At 41.6% G+C, this 18890-nt stretch overlaps 2 protein-coding genes across 3 annotated transcripts in view; one reads left to right on the top strand and one right to left on the bottom strand.

The window, feature by feature from the left end:
* LIPT2 (lipoyl(octanoyl) transferase 2) overlaps positions 1 to 18890 on the top strand; it is a 350867-nt gene that overhangs the window by 287339 nt on the left and 44638 nt on the right. The window lies entirely within an intron of this gene.
* POLD3 (DNA polymerase delta 3, accessory subunit) overlaps positions 1702 to 18890 on the bottom strand; it is a 37101-nt gene continuing 19912 nt past the window's right edge. For both annotated transcript variants that reach the window (XM_042458849.1, XM_042458848.1), the window contains exons 8-12: positions 18362 to 18521; positions 14739 to 14845; positions 11276 to 11370; positions 7069 to 7147; positions 1702 to 2561 (exon numbers count right to left, since the gene is read on the bottom strand). In XM_042458849.1, the coding sequence (XP_042314783.1) occupies positions 2359 to 2561; positions 7069 to 7147; positions 11276 to 11370; positions 14739 to 14845; positions 18362 to 18521 (644 nt within the window). In that variant the 3' untranslated portion in view covers positions 1702 to 2358. The remainder of the gene's footprint in view (positions 2562 to 7068; positions 7148 to 11275; positions 11371 to 14738; positions 14846 to 18361; positions 18522 to 18890) is intronic.

The following is an 18890-nucleotide window of genomic DNA, read 5'->3' as shown; positions in this document are numbered from 1 at the left end:
AAGAAGAAGAAGAAGAAGAAGAAGAAGAAGAAGAAGAAGAAGAAGAAGAAAAGGGGGGGGCATATCAGCCACTATGAACACAAATCCCTACTTTCTGGGACTGAAGCCAGTGGTTTTCTGAGGGGGCTGGGCAAGTGGAGGAACTTGTAGCCCTTCTGCTATTGGATTTCAGCTCCCATCAGTCTTTGTAAGTATCACCAAAGCAGTGTTGAAGTTGGGGCTATGGGTTCCCAAGAGGTGGTTAGACCATTTCTTCCATTTGGTGGGGATGAATTTAATCTTGCAGAAGATGGATTCCAACTGCTTTGTTAAGGAGGTAAAGTTGGAAGTCAACTAATCTCAGTTGGTAATCCTCAGAATGACTATATGCTTCTGCAATATGTGGTCTAAACAACAAACCCAATCTCTGCTTCTCTTTTTGCCCAGATGCTCATCTAACAGGCAACTGGTGCGACTTTGGAAGATCACCTATGGCGTCATACTTGTGCTTGTGGCCAAAGCACAACTGCAGAATATGATACTTCCACAGCCAGGCTAAACCAAGCATGAAGAGTGGCTGAATGGATGCTTATGTGCATTTTCTCCCTCTCAATTCCAACCCACCCCGAATGGGGATGCCACCAAAGCAATACTGTGGGTTGTCCCGTCTCCTGCTTCTTTCCTTGCCCCAAACCTGCTCTTGAGGAGCCATGACTATTTGTCTCAAGAGACAAGATACAGTCAATGAGCAAGAAAAAGATGTGGGGAGACAACCCAGGGGAGAATGCTTATTATTCCTCTGTCACAGCCAGCAGGAGAGCAAACAGCAGGCGAAAAGGACAGTCAGATGCAAGATCTTATTGAGATGCCTGTGGATGAGAAAGCCACAGTCCTCCTTAAGTTGGCATCTCTAAACCTGCGTCAACCAAAGAGGTGCTTGTGACTACAGTGGGCCTTACCCAGCCATGGGGATTTGGTTGTGTTCCTCTGATGGCAAAAAGGCTGACACTTAGGCACCACATATTATTCAAAGGCCACAACATGTGCATAGATGTGTTAGTGCATCCATGTGCACATGCTGCCGTCTAATAATCTGGGTCATGGCAGTCCACAGGCAGCCAAATTCGTGGATTGCCAGCCTCCTGATATGAAAGGTTCACTGCAATTTGCTTTTCTGCTAAGGGTGGGGGGAATCAGCTGTAGGTCCTGGAGGCCAGATGGCATGGGATCCCACCACCGCTCTGATGCTACCTCACACAACCAACCAACCACATGCTCCTTTGGACAGGCTCTCTTGTCAACAGGAAAGTTGTTGGGAGTTAAAGTATGGGACAGGGCTTTCAGTCACGAGGAGGAAGTTCAACTTTCTGTGATAATAAGCAGCTTTTTATTACAGAAAAATGATTATCTTGGTTCAAGTATGTATCACAGTGAAGGCTGCCTCTGCCTACACAAAATGCCTCAATACTTTTAATAGCATCTGTAAAGTCAGCACTGTTTAATCACTGTCTGTGGCATTTGATTAAGGAAAGGAAACAGAAAGGCACTTGGTCATTCCAGGCCTTCCTAATGGCTGCAGTGACACACCACATTTAAGAAGGTAAAGCAAAACAGCTTTGGGTGGACATCTTCTGTTTCTTCCAAATGTTCACCACACACGGTCTTTCCAACAACAAACTGTGTGGATGGGAGGAAGGCCATGTGTTGCTATGTGCTGGGGGGTTCCCGGTCTAAATACAATGGCATCCTACCATTTTCTGCATCTAGAGGCAAGTATGGAAATAATATCACAAAATGCACTGAGGGGTGGGGGTCTTCTGAAAGACAGTATCTTATTCTTTCCAGTGGGAAATGATGAGGTGTCCTGGTCTCAGGTGGGTTGCTGTAATTCTCATGACCCTTTACTGCAGCCACTCACATCCTTTTGCTTAGCAATGCCTGCTCCTGCCCCCCTTAGAAGAACTAAAGATGATTTCCCTTCCCAACAACAGCCCTCAAAGTCTCCAGGTAATTTGAACTCACCGTCATGAAAAAGAAATGCTCAGGGTGGGAAAAGAGATAGCTGGTCAGGCCATTTATCCTCATTTGATTGATTTGAGCCAATGGCAGGGAGAGCTCAAAAAAGGCTGGCCATGTAAATATAAAATATAATCCATGTGCTGCATCTCCCACACTTAAAAGGCCACAATACAGCAAATTAACAGGGGCATAAAATCACTACCCTCTTCTCTCCAGCAGCTGCTTTCTATTCAGTCCAGCCGCAAAAGCTTTCCACTTGTGGGTCCTTGTCCTGTTTTTCTCACTTACACAGTAAGTATGTGCCTCCAAGGTGGTGTTTTGCTCTGAAGCAATGTCTTCAAATCATAATACAGTGGAAGCTCATTTCTTCTGGAAAAAGCCCATGATGGATGCTTGCCTGTTGGCTTTGCTGGCCATAGCTGCTCCTTTCTTTGTGCCTTTCTTCTCTTCTTTGGGCTCTTTTCTTATAGCCCCGGCAGGGGGTTTGGGAGCCACTGGGGGTTTGGACCGGAACTCCTCTTCACTGTCTGTACAGGACTCACTCTCGTAAACCTTTTCAGTCACTGGAAACAAAGGGTGGGAGAAGCAATTACAATGTTTGCAAGGTGCCCAGTTCTCTCTTTTGGGTATTTCTGGTGGGACATCAAATCAACTGTCATTCTACAAGCAACCACAGTAAGGCCACCAGGCACTGCTGGCTGCCGTTCAACCCAACTCCTATCTTCCTTTTTCCTATTCTGCAGAACAGTGCCCTTGGGCTACAAGACTTTCCCCATCCTTGGTCAGGTTTTGTAACATATAGAGCCAGCAATGCTAACTGAGTGATGCAGCAGTTTGTTACTGGGAGACTAATTCCTGATAGGAGGGGAGGAATCTAGGGCTTCCAAAAACAATGGGATCGATAGACTAACGCAATATTCCAAGACTCAACCTTTGGCCAATACATACAGCAACTCGCTTGCTTCCCAAACATATGCTTTTAAATTGTTTTTAAATCAACTGACAGTTTACAGTAATTACATTTTAATATCTGTGCGTTTTAGTGAACTGTGTCTGCTTTTTTCTTAAATCCACTTTGTGTCATAGGTGGGTAAAAAGGTGGAATAGAAGTAAAATAAGACAGTAGTAGCAGGACCACCATGGTGTGATGTTATGTTCATGAACTAGGATTCTGGGGGAGCAAGATTTGAATCCAACCTTGGACAAGTCAGTCATTCAGTCAAAGGGAAAGGTGAAACACTTCTGAATAAACTCTGCCAACAAACACCCAGGATATGGTTGTCATAGCCTGGAATTGATTTGAAGTCACCTAACAACAACAATAATATTTCAAAACATTGCAGAGGCAGGATTCAGACCTCTGACCTGCAAAACATAAGACACACTCTCTCTCCAAACATTTCCCACCACAATATCAAACTATCTGCCAAGAGCATCACTGGGGATGTGGGTGTGTAAATCCCTAATGGACTGTAATGCATCTGGATTGCAAACCTAGGTCAGCATTTCACAGACCATGCCACCTGATCTCTAAGTGGGGAAGGCAAGCGCCCCACTCTTGACATGTTTAGAAAAGCCAAACATTTAAAAAAACAAACAAACAGGTTTCTTGAGGAAAGAAAGAAGTGCCCCATCCCTGTTGTTATAAGCTCTGTCTGGATACAAGCCTTGGGGAACTGTTTGGAGGGAGGCAAGGAGAAGAAAAGATTGGTGGGAATAGAAATGTGAGGGCCTTTTCCTCTGGTGACGCCAGAGTTCATTCTAGAGGCCACATCACATCTCTTTCCCAGAGAGGCAATTAGCCAAGCTTAAGAGCCAAACTTTTCACAAATCTATTTTTCACTTGACAAAATCCAGGGCCAGAGCTTGCATGACTAATGGGGCCAAATGGACAGAAGGCTACTCACAAGAAGGAAGCCTCTCTCCCTTCTCTGAAGTTTCAAAAGGATGAAGAAATGGTCCTACCTAGAACATGCCATCTGGAATTCTGCCTGCTAAGGGATGGTACTACACAAGTCAATACTCAGGGTTGCAGGGACACCTATGACTATCAACAGCTACTTGAGGGTCCTTTTCAAATCCTTGAGATGGGATTTCTTCCCTTCCCTTGCTCCAGAGAAGAGGCTCTTGTGACAATGTCCAACCCACCTCACCTCACCCCTTTATTCATAACCTTATGCTTCCCCTTATGTGCCTGAGCTATGAATCAGGTCATTCCTGGTTTGAATCTCACCCTGCCATGAATTCACTAGGAGCCTTCAGGCACCCACTCTCTTTTTTGCAGCCCCCCACCCCCAGTCTATAGCACATGGAATGACCCCTGCTGAATTGTGAGGACAGCAACACCAAACACTTGGAAGCATTGTACTGTTAAAATATTATTGGTGAAACCCATTCTATTTTTTAACAGGGTCAAGGGGTTTGTTTTTTAGACGTGTGCCTAGGGCATAAGGAGAACGATGGCTTCACAGGCCCCAATATTGCCTCCCCACTTAGAGTTGCCTCTTCCAGGGTATTTCCCAAGAAATACTACTTCTCTGTCAAGATATCAGAAATTGTTTAAATGAGGCACCAGGCACTGAAGCCTGACATACCTTTGCACAAAAAGCATGTACTGCTGTTGCTATGAGCAGCAAATGGGGTTTATAATATGGCACTGACCTTATGGACAAACCAAAAAAATGTGAGTGAAGGATTTTCCCCATGCAAAACTTCTAGCAGGAAAACAGAAGTGGGGGGGGGGATGCCAGCTTGGCTGCTGTCGGATGGACGTGCTACCCAACCTCAGTCAAAGAAGCTCCCACTGACTTCTCCTGGGAGAAAAAGCTGGGCAGGGCTCCAGTGGCATCACCCAATGCAGCAACTCATGTTATCATCCCTCACTGACCTCCTCACACACTACATCATACAGAATCTTTAGTAATTGTTTTTTGTACTAATGTTAGTCATAAATTATAATTCCCGTATATGACTGAATATAATGGCAAGAGTTGTGACCTAAACAATTAGCATAATTAAAATTATACCTTTAAATTAAAATATTGTACACACAACCTAAATGCACTTATGTAGTGTCATGTACTTAAAGTGAAAATTTGGTAAGATATGATCATAGAGTGCCAAGGACCAACCAGTCCAATTCCTTGCCATGCAGTAACTGCCTATCAAAGCACTCCATTCAGCCTGTTTAAAGACCTCCAAAGAAGGAGACTCCACCACTCTCCAAGGGAGTGTGGCCCACTGTTGAACAGCTCTTACTGTCACCAAGTTCCTACTAATGTTTAGGTGGATTCTATTTTCCTGAAGCTTACATCCACTGTATGCTTTTAAAGAAAAAATTAAAAGCTTAAAAAATGTTTTTAGACACCTGCTTTCTCCTCTCACTGAACCTTGCTTCATTCACACCTTCTCTTCCACTGAGCTCATGTTTTAAAGGGACGCAAGCAAATGCCACAGCCGTTTTCTGCCCAAAGGCAGATGTCTGGGGAACAGTGGTGTCACACCACCCTTAGGATGTCACCTGGGGTGGCCCACACCCCTAGTGACATCCCTGAAAGGATCCCTGTCCAGGGTGCTCAGCGTGGGGCCATCCACCATGAAGCAACAGAACCACATCTGGCTTTCTTCCCAACCTTGGGAGAAGGGATGGTATGGGGAGTGGTCTGCATCTGTCAGGATGATGCCCACCCATCTCAACCACTTCATAAGTCTGGTAGCCCATCATGTTTATCAGATCCTGGCGGCACACTTGCTACAGTAGTACAAAGCATTGGTGTCTGTCCTATGGACTCCTCTTCTGATGGGAGGGCTGCCTCTGGGTAAAGCCTCTCCACACACTTGGTGTCGCAGAAATGATGGCCTGCTGGAGCCTTTTAGAACAAACAGTGCTGTAACGCTGATTCAACTAACAAGTTGAGACTAATTGTAAAAGATGCCTGGATCACTTGTGGCCCTGTAGGATCAGGCAGATTTCTTTTTAATAGGGGTTTTAATCATCTTCAGAACTGTGAGTGACAGCCACTATCTTAGCAGAAATTGTTAACTGGGGCTGGTCACAGGGAGCACACAACTGCCTTCTTGCAACAGCTCCAATGGCTGAAGGTTTGCTTCCAGCTACAATTCAATGTGCTGATGATGCTTATAAATACCCCGGATTCAGGCTATCTGAAGAACCATATCTTCCCAGAGGACTCAGAATAGTGGTTGCAAACTACAGGAAGAGATTCCACCTCAATATTAGGATGAACTTCCTGACAGTAAAGGCTGTTCAACAGTGGAACACTCTTCCTTGGAGTCTGGTGGAGTATCCCTCCTTGGAAGTCTTTAAACAGAGGCTGGATGGCCATCTGTCGGGTACGCTTTGATTGAGAGTTCCTGCATGGCAGAATGGGGTTGGACTGGATGGCCCTAGGGGCTCTTCCAACTCTATGATTCTATGATTTCCATAGGAGCCTGGCTATGCTCTGAGATCTTTGGGTGAAATTCACCTCTCAGTTCCACCATTTCCCTAGGCATTTGTGGTAGGAAAAAGGGAGAGGGCCTTCTAGGTGTCTGCTCCTAAGCTTTGAGGCCTTTCTAGATAGGCTACGATGCCTTCCCCAACCCCCTTGCTGACCTTCCACGGTCAAAAGAAAATGTTTTAATTCCAACAATTTTGGGAATTGACTGCAATGGGCTTGGTAGGTTGTCTTATTGACTTCTGTGTGTTAATGGTTTTTGAAATGATTTGGATTCCATAGGTTGTTTAATTGCATTTCAAAACAATTTTAATATGTGACGTTTTTGCATGTATTTTGGTCTGTATTTGTTTTTTTAAAAATGCTTACCCATCTTGGGTGGGATATAAATGAATAAATACTAACAGCAGCAACTGTAAGTAATAGTAATTCCAGCTTCTCTCACACACAATAGGGTGCTGTTCTCTCTGTCTTGGTAAGTTCACCATCTGAAAACAACGTCTTCCTCTTTCTTTTAAATCAAATACTTGCTGATGAATATTTTATGAATTTGTAAAAACTCAATCTATCAGCTAAGATTTCCTTAAGCAAAAGTGACCGCTTTGCTCCTTACCTATACAGCCTTCTTCGTCAATGAACGTTTTGGACTTCAACACTCGTTTCCGCCTCCGTTTCTTCTCTCCTGGTGCAGTCTAAAAGGGAAGAGTGCAGCAAATAAGGATGATGGGATCTGCACTGGTGCTAGAGTCAAGTACCCAAATTTCTGTCTCCCACTCTGACAGACTACAAGCTAATGCACTCTAATATAGTTTGTCAAGGTTGCCAAGTCACTACAGCAAAGCAAAGCATCTATGAAAGTAACTAATTGGACTCTAGGTGATAGTGGGTCATATACAGCCTCTTGTAAGTTAAGCAACCATTCCCAAATCCTACATAATGTATCCCCCAGTCTCTTGGCTTCCGAGGTAATGAAGCAGATCCTGTAATCTTTAGTGTCTGCTTGTTCTAGAGGAAGAACAAGGCAATGCAAAAGCATTTTAGCTCATGTAAAGCCATATTAGTTTCTTCTTTAATACCAACATATTTCACCAGACGAACTCAAAAGAACCCATCACGGGCCATTTTCATGTGCCTTCATGCTACGTTACAACATATGAACAACAGAGAAAAGGAGAGAGATATTTTTGCCGAACAAATTGGAAACACACAGACTATGTTTCTAAGAAAGAAGCTGGGCTATCCCAGCATTCACAACCCACCACACCACTGTCCTCCCTAGAGTTCAAAAGCAGTTCTAAAAGACAGAGGAAAGGTCATTTTAGGCCCCCTTACCCTAGTTCAACTACAGGGTTCCTCAGATGCTAAAATAGAAGACTATAGGATGAGCTTAAGCTGTAAAGCCTTCCCATCCTTGGTGAGTAAGTGAAGTGATCATGAGATTTGACAGTTGTTTTATTCTTGTTTCCCATTCTTAGTTCAAATTTAGAAGATGTGAGGAAACACAGGGGCTAAGATAGTCACTGTGTTGAGGAAGATATATGCAACCATTTTAGCCATGCTAATTTATCAGAGCAGGCAGGGATTTCAGGGGGTTTCAGCAGGCAGAGAAAATCTCTTTTGCTCTGCAACCTTTCTGCAGTCTTTCAGCTCTCACACTTCAAACTAGTAAGATGAACTGTGAGAAATTAAATGACAAATATAAGCTTGATGTTCCTTTTCTTGGATGGGTTTCCCATTTCAGACTAGCAGTGCAAATAGTAAAGCTGGTTTGTAAGACAGTCTATGCTGAAATTAAAAGGCAATGAAAAACCTGAAGGTTGAACTTCTGCTGGTTGAAGAAAAGCCTTTGTTAAAACAAATGCTCAATGTGTTTTATAAACTGGACCTAAGAATTTAATCCAGAAATAAGCAGCCCTGTGTTTAGTGGCACTGACTCCCACATATGTATACAGGGGACTGCTGTTTCTGAATCAATGTTGCCAAAACAACTGGAAGATAGAAGTGTTTTTTAACTGGCCTTTACCAAATTTCTCCTGTCCACCCCCGCCTCCTGAACTGAGAACTGAACTGAACTGAAGTTATTTCTGAAATAAAACATTTTGGGCTTATGGAAATATTAACAAATGATGACAACTCATGTAAATAGGTTTCATCTCTTGCTAAATTTAGGAATTTCTCACTAGATGTGAAAAGCAACGTGATGATCAGATCATTCATCACAAAGGCACTGGAAGAAGTAAACAATTCAACATTTTCAAGATCTTAAATGAAATCGCCTGGATGCCAAAAGACTGAGTTTCACAATGGATCCTGGATAAAAAATATATATAATAACCAACTGAAGGGTAATCTTGGAAAAACCCAGTCAAAGGGGGGAACCTCCTGAGAGGTGATGCGCTTTACCAGAATTCCTCAACCTGGTACACTCCACATAAGCAGAGCCACAACTTCCATCATAGCTAGTCAACATATATACTGTATATACTCATGTACAAGTCTAGACATTTTAGTCCAAAAATTGACCCAAAAAACCTGTCGACATCCACAGTCAATGTAAGTACTGTACTTTAGCTCCTATTTTTTTAAAAAACGGAACCATCCCTTGGGGAAAGGCTAGCGTGTTATCTGTCCTGGAAGCTCTACCCTCTTATCCTTCCAGCCTTTAGTGCGAGTAGAAACAGTTATGCCTGCTGGAATTTTGTAAGTTATTTGGCATCATTTGCCTTTCCATTATCCTCTAGATCCTTTGTTATATGCCCTTAAGATTTACCCTTGACTTATCCAAGGGTCATATCAAAATCCATAATTTTGGTCTCAAAACCTGCCCTTGACTTATTCATGAGGTTGACTTATAGTTGAGTATATACAGTAATCGATGAGGTTGTCGTTCAGCAAAATCTTTGGTGGACAGATTAAAAAAAAAGTCTTAGTGGTCCAATTTAATATTTTCCCAATGTTTTACAGTTGTACCAGAAAACAGTAATACAATAATGAAGATTGAAACATACAGAAAAAATGAAGGTGAAATTCTTATCAAAAATCTATGGAATGAATCTCAGGTTAGAACTTTAAATCATTCAGGCTACATACAGCTCGGGTTGCCATAATTCTCTACTAAAAACCAGGACAAAATGTAGGACAAAATTTAGACCAAAATATAGGACAATTGTAGGATAAAATTTAACCCAAAATGTAGGACATTTAAAGTCCTCCATTTTTCTTAAATGTCCTACATTTTGGGCTAAATTTTATCCTACAATTGTCCTATATTTTGGTCTAAATTTTGTCCCGGTTTTTAGTAGAGAATTGTGGCAACCCTAAATATAGCTTGAATTATACAGATCAGACAAAATCTACTATATATACTAGACTATAGATCAACCTCATGTATAAGTCAAAGGCAGGTTTTGGGCCAAAATTATGAATTCTGATATGACCTGAAGTTGAGGGTATAGTTTAGGGGCATGAAGCAAAGGATCTAAAGCAAGAAGCAAGGAAAACAATGCCAAAGAACTTACAAAATTCCAACTGGCATAACTGTTTGTCTTCACACTAAAAGCAGGACGGATGAAAAAGTAGAGGAGGATCAATACCTCCAGGACAGATTACTCTCTTGCCTTTCACCAGGAGATAGTTCCTTTTTAAATAGGAGTTAAAGTACAGTACTTGCATAGACTTGTGCATAAGTAGACTTAGATTGAGATTTCCTGCATGGCAGGGGGTTGGACTAGATGGCTCATGTAGTCTCTTCCAATGATTTTATTATTCTAGACTTTGGTTTTTTGTGACAATATTTTGACTAACATTTCTAACTTATATAGGAGTATATATAGTAAGATGATACATTCATACAGCATGGTTATGCTCCCCAGGGAGAGAGACCTGGTCTTACAGCTGGCTAAATGGGCAGGTGCTAGGCAATCTAGTTTCTGACTTTGGCTGCAAAAAGAGAGAGAGAGAGAGAGAAACACCCCAAAATACCAGAGGCTGCCAAGCATCCAGGGACGCTGGTGTAAGCAGGACCAAACAGGGTCTACCAGAGATGGAGAGAAGGTGCCAAGTCACCTGGGTCTTGCTTTCCCACTCCTCCTTTCAAGAGGAGTGTATCTGTATCAGCTATAAAACTAAGGGGCTCTAAGCTTGGTCTCCAGACAACAGCAAATTATGCTCCCCTGCCTTCCCTAACCTTGGGAAGGCTTGCAAGACTATCCCCTCTCCAAAGCCTGGTGGCCCATGCAGGCCACCTTCTCTAGCTATGGAGCCCCACCTCTCTTCACATTTAAATAATAATAATAATAATAATAATAATAATAATAATAATAATCCACTTCAACTGCTGCTGAATTCCACTACCTTAAAAATCATATCTTATTAAACCAATTAGTCAGGAAGATAGAACTGAAAACAATTAAGCGGTGAGGGAGAATCGCTCACCTTGTATTTCATTCTTGTTGCCCCATCATGATGCAATTAGTAGCTTTAAAGCCTTTTTTTTTTAAAGTACATTTCACATTCTCAAATACATTCTCAAAGGTCTCAGTAGTCCTTCCTCTTACAGACCCTTTTTGCTCCTTTGCTTCCAACCCTACAATTTTCTCCAAAGGTTCATCCTTTTTTCCTTCCAAGGCAAAGAAAGTGAGAACAGGATCAACACTGAGCAACTCTCCGATCCTTGCCAGTAAGTTATGGAACCCAAAAGAGCTGCGAAGCAATGGCCTCATGCTCATCTGTTTGGATTTGAGACTGCTGAGTTTCAGATCCATCGCTAAGGAAGTTTCACTCAGCAGTATCTGGAACACATGCACACAGCAAGTCTTTACCTCCATGTTCACAGGGTCTGGCTTTGGCTTCACAGCTGGCTCAGGCTCAGGAGAAATTTTTTTCTCTTCAGGAGTCGCAGGTGACTCTGGGACAACTGCAGGGAGAAAAATCAGCTATGTAGCCATTTTGGAACCACAGCCCCAAGTGAGGTTGAAGCACTGCAATGATATTCTTTTCTGATCTTCTTCTTCTTCCTCCTCCATACCTCACCTTTCCCCCACAATTAGGACAAAAAGTAATACTGAAGAAATGTAAACAGTTACAATACATAGGTTGAGCTTCTCTTGTCTGAAATGCTTGGGACTAGGACTGTTTGGGATTTCAGATTTGTTTGGATTCTGGAATACCTGTATTTGCGTATGCACACATAATGAGATATCTTGGCTATAAGACCCCAGGTCTAAACACAAAATTAATTTATTTTTCATATACACTTTATGGACATAGCCTGGAGGTAAGTTTTGATAACTGAGCCATCAGAAAGCAAAGGTGTCATTATCTCAGCCATCAATGAAAATAATATTGGTTTTCAGAATATTTCAGACTTTGGATAAGGGAAATTCAGCCTGTATTTAAAACATGTACGTCAACATTAAAACAGAATTAAACTAGTCACAAAATTTAAATAATTTAAATCACACTTAAATACAGTTAAAAGACAGGACCCTTTAAAAAATGCAGTGCCTTCTTAAAGCCCTTTCCTTAAAAGCCTTTAGTTCTAAAAGCATGTAGAAATAAAAAAAACCTTTGCTTACTGATGGAAGGACAAGGAGGAGGTGATTGCAATCTCTCTAGGGAAGGAGTTTCAGAGCTAAGGCACAGTACTTAAAGTGACCTGTAGGTAAGTAGACCCAGATTTTTGGGGTTGATTTTTTGACTAACATTTCTAGACTTATACATGAATATATACAGTAACTAAATGGGTAAAGCTTGCAGTGGATCATGCTTTAACAGTAAGTGAGGATAGACAGATAGACAGATACTGGCTTTTATAGTCTACAGAGATCTACTAGAGGATTTCACAGAAGATTTGGAAAACCTTAGCCAAAGAGAGGTATGAGGGTAAATTTAACAACAACAACACTATTATCATTATTGTTATTGTTACTACCACCACCAACCCTACTACTATTTATTTTATTTATATGCCACCTCTCCTGGAGTGGGATCCAAGGCAGCTCACAGAAGGAAATCAACTAAAATTTACCCATGTAATTTTAAAAACATTTTTAAAAAAATTCACATCTTCTTTATAGCAGGGAGAAAACTGGCCTTTTTTTAAAAATTCCTGACTCTGTCAGACAGGTACAACCTTTTCAGCCACTACTTAAATCTGGCCACAAAAACCCCAACCACTACTTAAACCCTCTGGCCACAAAATACTTTATAGAAATAGTAGAAACAGCACTGGCAAAAAGGTACAAGACTCCCTGGAGCCCTCAAACAAGGCTGAGCATCAGTTTTCACTGTATGTTCCCAGTCTCCCTAAGACAAACCCAAGACAGTATGTTTTGCTTTCTCCTGTTCTTCTGTGCTGAACTGATGGTATTAATTACACTTTAATAGTGCCTCCATGTTCTTTTCTTGATTGGGTGTTCATTTTGTTCAGCCTGCTTCCCATCTCATCTCCAAATTTAACTGTAATTTTCCCAAACAGCAGCACCAGTTACTCAATTTTTTTGGAATGGACACCAGGATTCTTATTATAGTGACTGAAGTGAAGTATTCTACAGGCACAGACAATATGGTTTTGCTTCCAACGTCTCTTATCTGCTGGCTTGGCAGTTCTGCTTTCACTCCCATCATTCAGACAATTTTGTAAACACTCTGAATCCTACTGTCCCCAAAATAAATCCAGGGATGTTCACTAAATGAGGTTGCAGCCAACTGCCAGAACCTGGCTAGATGCCATTATTGCCAAAGGATACAGTATTGCAAAAACCTCAAGGAGACTCTGAAGCAAATTCTGGCCAAGAAACTAAATTCAACTCCATGAAGCTGGGCAAAATGTTTTGGGCATTTGAAAAAAAGCTACTGCAGTTTCCCAATCCATGCGGAGAAGAGAAAGCCAAGAACCTGGTAGTATGAACTTCTAAAAATTCTTACTTATCTTTTTTTAAGAAATATACATACATACATCAAGCTTCCGGTCTGGAAGGCTGTGGAGATACATGTGCTATATATGCTGCTGTTACCTACAGAAGGATCCAGTCCACAGGGGCAAGGAAAAGAGAAGATGCTTCTAAACAAACAAAGCTGCATTAATATACCGCTTCATACCACCTAAGCAGTGTCTAAGCGGTTTAAAACTGTAAGCTAACTTGCCCCCAACAATCTGGGTACTCATTTTAGCTCCCTCCTCGGAAGGATGCAAGCCTGAGTCAAGCTTGAGCCCTTTTGCTGGTCTTGAACTCGCAACCTTATGGTTTTGCGTGAGTGGCCGCAGTACAGGCATTTAACCACTGTGCCACCAGGGCTTCTATGTCTTTCTTGACTTCCTTGACTTACTCAAGTACCATGTTCTACTTATTTACTTTTCGAAGATTCCACCATGCCTTTTGCAGTTTCTTCTGCTCAGTTCGTTGTCTCTCACTTACTTATGTTTACATTTTTGCACCAGCACCATAATGATGGTCAAGTATTTTGGCTGTTCTACATATTACATCTTACTCTCTTTGACATAATCTACCAGGAAAAGGAAACCAAAGGACTGCAAACAAACACTCTTGCTTTCTGCCATCATTTTATATGGGGTTACCGTGAAAGCATCTGTGATGTGTATACCTTCCTAGTCCACTACACAGCCACTGTATTCCGCCGCTGTGAAAACAGTTCCATATCAGAGGCAAATCCTTGGCTGAGAAGAAGGTGCCCAAATAACTTGCAAATCTCCCCCATCCACTGGAGTCATAAATTCAGATTATGATCTGGCTGTGATTAACTTTTGACTAATCAGGGCAAGATACAGGGCCTTTAGAATGAGGGCACCCTCAAAGGAGAATTGAGAAAGGTTTGGAACACATGAATTGATTTTTAAGAAGTCCAATGAAAACCATCCTGTCCATATAGGAAGTTTATTTAATTTTCCTTGACAGCACTGAGATGTTACTGACATTGTTCCACTGTTGTGAACAGCTGTATATTTCTTATTGTTGCTGTTTCTTCTTCCAACCTGAGTTTTATTTGAAGTCATCTGAAAGTTAGCTTCTTTGAAGATACACAGCACAATAACATATTTCTTAATAAATAAAATATTTAGGTATTTCTTATCACCAGTCAAATTTCCCTAGTGATGACCTGCCAGGTGTGCCATTTAATGGGAATGAGAAGAAAGGGAAGCCACACATCAAGGACAGATGTGTAGTACTGCTGCCATCACTAAGTTTCTAGGAGCCTAAAGATTTGCTAGGTACTGACTTTAAGGTAACTGCACCGTTAGCCACCTAACTGGCTTGTACTTACCCTCATCATCACTGCTGTCAGACTGAGGCTGTCTGATTCTACGCCTCTTTTTCTTCAAAATTTCAGCTTCTTTCTCCTCTTCATCTGAAATCTCTGCCCTCTTTGCTCTGCAAAAAAATAGATTATCTCACTTAGATGTAGGTTGGAGATGAGTAAGGAAAGGAAAATGAGGGGAAAGGACCCTATTGATTATCCATTTGAAGCAAAGGAAAGCACAGCCTAATTACAGCCTCTGTAATTAAAGAGTACTGGTTATGCTGAATCTCCAACCCTGAACAACTCCTGGAAGCTAAGGGGCAAAGATGAGTCCCAGGCCCATGTACAGCCATGTACACATAGAGAAAGACACATCTTTGTAATTCAGCATCATGGCAGGTTGACATGGGATCTCTCTGGGTGTGGTGCTTACAGGCAACATGGTATAGTGGTTTAAATATTGGAAGACAATTCTGGAGACCAGAGCTTGATTCCCAGCTCAGCCATGAAACTGACTGGGAGACCTTGGGCAAGTCACAGTTTCTCAGCCTCAGAGGAAGACAATGACAAACCTCCTCCAAACAATTCTTGCCAAGAAAACTCCATGATAGGGTTTTGGGGTTGCCCTAAGTAAAAAAACAACTTGAGGGTGCACACAACAACAAACACAGAGAACTGGTCAGGACATGCCACCAGCAAGTGAAAGACAAGACCACCAGAAGTGCTCAAGAGTTCTGGCTACAAGGGTCTAGTCTAGAAGTCCAGAGCCAAGGACCATTGACTGTGTGGATGCCCACTGTGGTCTTAAATTCTGAAACGTGGCCATGTCTGCCTGGAATATCAGTATGCAAAGGGATCCTGCAGCACCTTCGAGATGAACTGTACGAAACAAGTTATAGCATAAGCTTTTGTAGACCAGATCTGCTTCCTCAGATGCATGAAGTATTGCACACATCTGAGGAAGTAGACCCAATCTATGAAAGTTTATGCTGCAACTTCTTTCAGTTGGTCTCCAAGGTCCTACAAGATCCCTTTCATACTGTGAAGACAGCTTCAGATGCTGTTGAGGAAACATAGGGCTTCCTATCCAAGCAATTGGATAGTGCAGCGTGACCAATTACGAGACCCCTCTGACTTGCAACCAAGAAACAACTTATTAGTGAGCTCTTTGTGAAACCAAAAAGCCCACCTAAGACTCTAAAAGATGAATATCCAGAAGGAAGGACCTAAAAGATGAAGGCAAGAAGACTCCATGTTCTGTAAGTGATCCCAGAACCAGGAACATCCATGTTTTTGGATCTGGTCCTGCCCCAGCAATCTTTAAAAAAAAAACAAAAAACCCAACCACACACATTTGTTCTCAAAGTAGAGTTTTACAAGAACCCACAGGCCTAACAGTCACTCAATACTCTTTTAATGGAGCTACCCCACTATGAGGTAGTGTCTAAGATTTCTGAAGCAGCTTTTAAAGTTTTTTTTTTAAAAAAACATGATCATATTTTTACAAGTAGAAAAAAAAAAGACATGAAATGGTTTCTTTCAGCCTCAATGGGGAGATGCCAGCTATCCAGTCACAGAGACAGATACTACTCTAAGGGCTGCAGACGGCTTCCGTCTTGTGCCAAAGAGAATCTTCTTCTTCAGGTTTCTGGAACTAAGAACAAGGGAGGTAGTGAGCATCAGCTAGAAAAGGGTGCCAAGTGAGGAGGAGATCTCCAAAGTAGGAACTTGTCTAGACCATCCATCACTTGCACATGTACCCGAGGACTAACAAATGTTTGCTGCCTCTGAAGTTGGGCTAGAATTAAAAGTGAACGAAGGAAGGCAGTTGTAACTTGTACATAGAATGCCAGCCCAAACTAAGTGACAGGGATTTAAATCTTCATAAATTTCATTCTCACATGCAGGAATGACTAATCCTATCATTCTTCTCCTTGCTGAGACAAAGTTGTCAAAAATTATGCAGTTTTTACAGATTGTCTCCTTATTTGGGAACTATTCCAAGGAAAAAGCATCTGTGTCATTTTTCTGTGCAGAAAGTAGCACATGCTACTCTAAAAAAAAAATTCTGCGCAAAATAAATCGTTTTATGCACAGAAAATAACATTCCTGTGCAGAAAATGTTTCTGTGCTGGAAGCTTCTTTTCTGCACAGAAATATTATTTTCTTCGTAGGAACCTTGCATTCTGTGAAGAAAATTCAATTCTTTGCACAAAAATATGCAATTTTGCACAAAGTCCTGAACTGCAAAGATTCTCACCAGTCTAGGATCTCCTCATCAAGGTTTTCCTGATCCCTGAGAAACCAGTTTTTCAACCATTTTTGAATATCATTTCCATTCCTACTAAGTAGCATTATATAGTTTAATCCTATCATCTTGTTAAATGTTTCTATACCATGAACTGAATTTACCAAATGCAAGATGATAGCCCTATTTAAATACTTAAAGGGATGCCATATTGAAGAAGGAGCAAGCTTGTTTTCTGCTGCTCCAGAGACTAGGACCAGGAACAATGGATGCAAGCTCCAGGAAAAGAGATTCCACCTGAACCTTAGGAGGAACTTCCTGAGAGTAAGGGCTGTTCGACAGTGGAATGCACTCCTTCCTCTGAGTGTAGTGGAGTATCCTTCCTTAGAGGTCTTTAAGCAGAGGCTGGATGGCCATCTGTCGGGGGTGCTTTGATTGTGAATTCCTGCATGGCAGAATAGGGTTGGGCTGGATGGCCCTTGGGGTCTCTTCCAACTCTATGATTCTATGAGTAGTTTCTATTTGTCCTCTAGCTCCATCATTCATAGCTCCTATCACCTTTCTTCCGATTTCTCTTGTCTCCCCTTACAGCAACCAGTCCTCTACAGCATACAGTACTTGCAAATATATATAAGGAGCTGGGCTCTGGAAACTTACCAAAGCCTGCATGACTGATAAGAAATTATTCTGGGCAGAGAATTTAAGGTTCCCTCTGTAGGTGCACAGATTTCAGAATTCATTCCAAATTATACTCAGACTGCTAGTAAAACTACAATTGGGCAAATGGTGATCTTAAACTTTATTATTATGCTGAATTATTAGGTTGTTTTTTCTATTTAACACATAGTATGATGATTTGTATTTTACCTATCATAACCTCTTTCAATTTTTGCAAACTTTTATTCAGTTTTTATGAAGAACTTCCTGGCAGTAAGAGCTGTTCAAAGACGCTGCCTCAGAGTGTGGTGGAGTCTTCTTCTTTGGTGGTTTTCAAACAGAGGCTGAATGGCCATCTGTCACAGAGAGGGCTTGGACTGTGTTTCCCTGCATGGCAGAATGGGATTGGACTGGATTGTCCCTTGGGCTCTCTTTTGACTCTGATTCTATATGGCACTTTATTCTTCTTTCTCATTATTTACCATGATTTAAGGACAAAAAAATTAAGTCACACAAATGAATCAGCTCCACTGCCCCTTGGAGACCCTAAAAGCCTTAAGATTACCACACGAGAAAGGTCTTAAAATGAACATAATCCCCCTTGCGTCTCTCTGGTTTGCATACCACTTAGCTTGGAGAAGAAACATGGACAACATGAAAGTTCACACACTCTTTTCATAGCTTTTGGCTGGTCCTCCGAAAGGAAGTAGCTGCCCAACAATGAACAAAAATGTCTTCTTACCTCTTCTTGTCCTTCTGCTGCCCTTTTGCAGGCTCAGATTTCTTTCTGGGTTTCTTAAGACCTTGAGCACTAGGAGGCAATTTGGCTTCCAATGAAAAAACTGGAGAGTCGACTGTGGCTTTTCCCTCCTTTTGCTGTTCAGTTTCAGTGCTGCCTTTGCCTATACATGCCACAAGTCAAAATGGGAAAAGGCGGCAATATTATGGATCACAATGGGCTGAAGACCACCACGAGTCAGCCAGCCTCTCTGAGGAGACCCAGAATCATGAAATCTAGTCATACATGCACAAAACTCTCTACATCTCAGATGAGTATTTTAACTACAGTATTCTACCCTTAGCCACAGTTTCACTTCTGTGGTTTCAGCTACCTGTTGTTGTTGTTGTTGTTGTTATTATTATTATTATTATTATTATTATTATTATTATTATTATTATTATTATTATTAACCTTTATTTATGAAGTGCTGTAAATTTACACAGCACTGTATATACAATTTTTTAGTTAGACAGTACGGTCTGAAAATATT

Source organism: Sceloporus undulatus, chromosome 3, assembly GCF_019175285.1.
Source record: "Sceloporus undulatus isolate JIND9_A2432 ecotype Alabama chromosome 3, SceUnd_v1.1, whole genome shotgun sequence".
In the NCBI taxonomy this organism is placed as follows: Eukaryota; Metazoa; Chordata; class Lepidosauria; order Squamata; family Phrynosomatidae; genus Sceloporus; species Sceloporus undulatus.
Note: the sequence above shows the minus strand (reverse complement) of the source record. Positions and strands in the feature narration are given on the sequence as shown.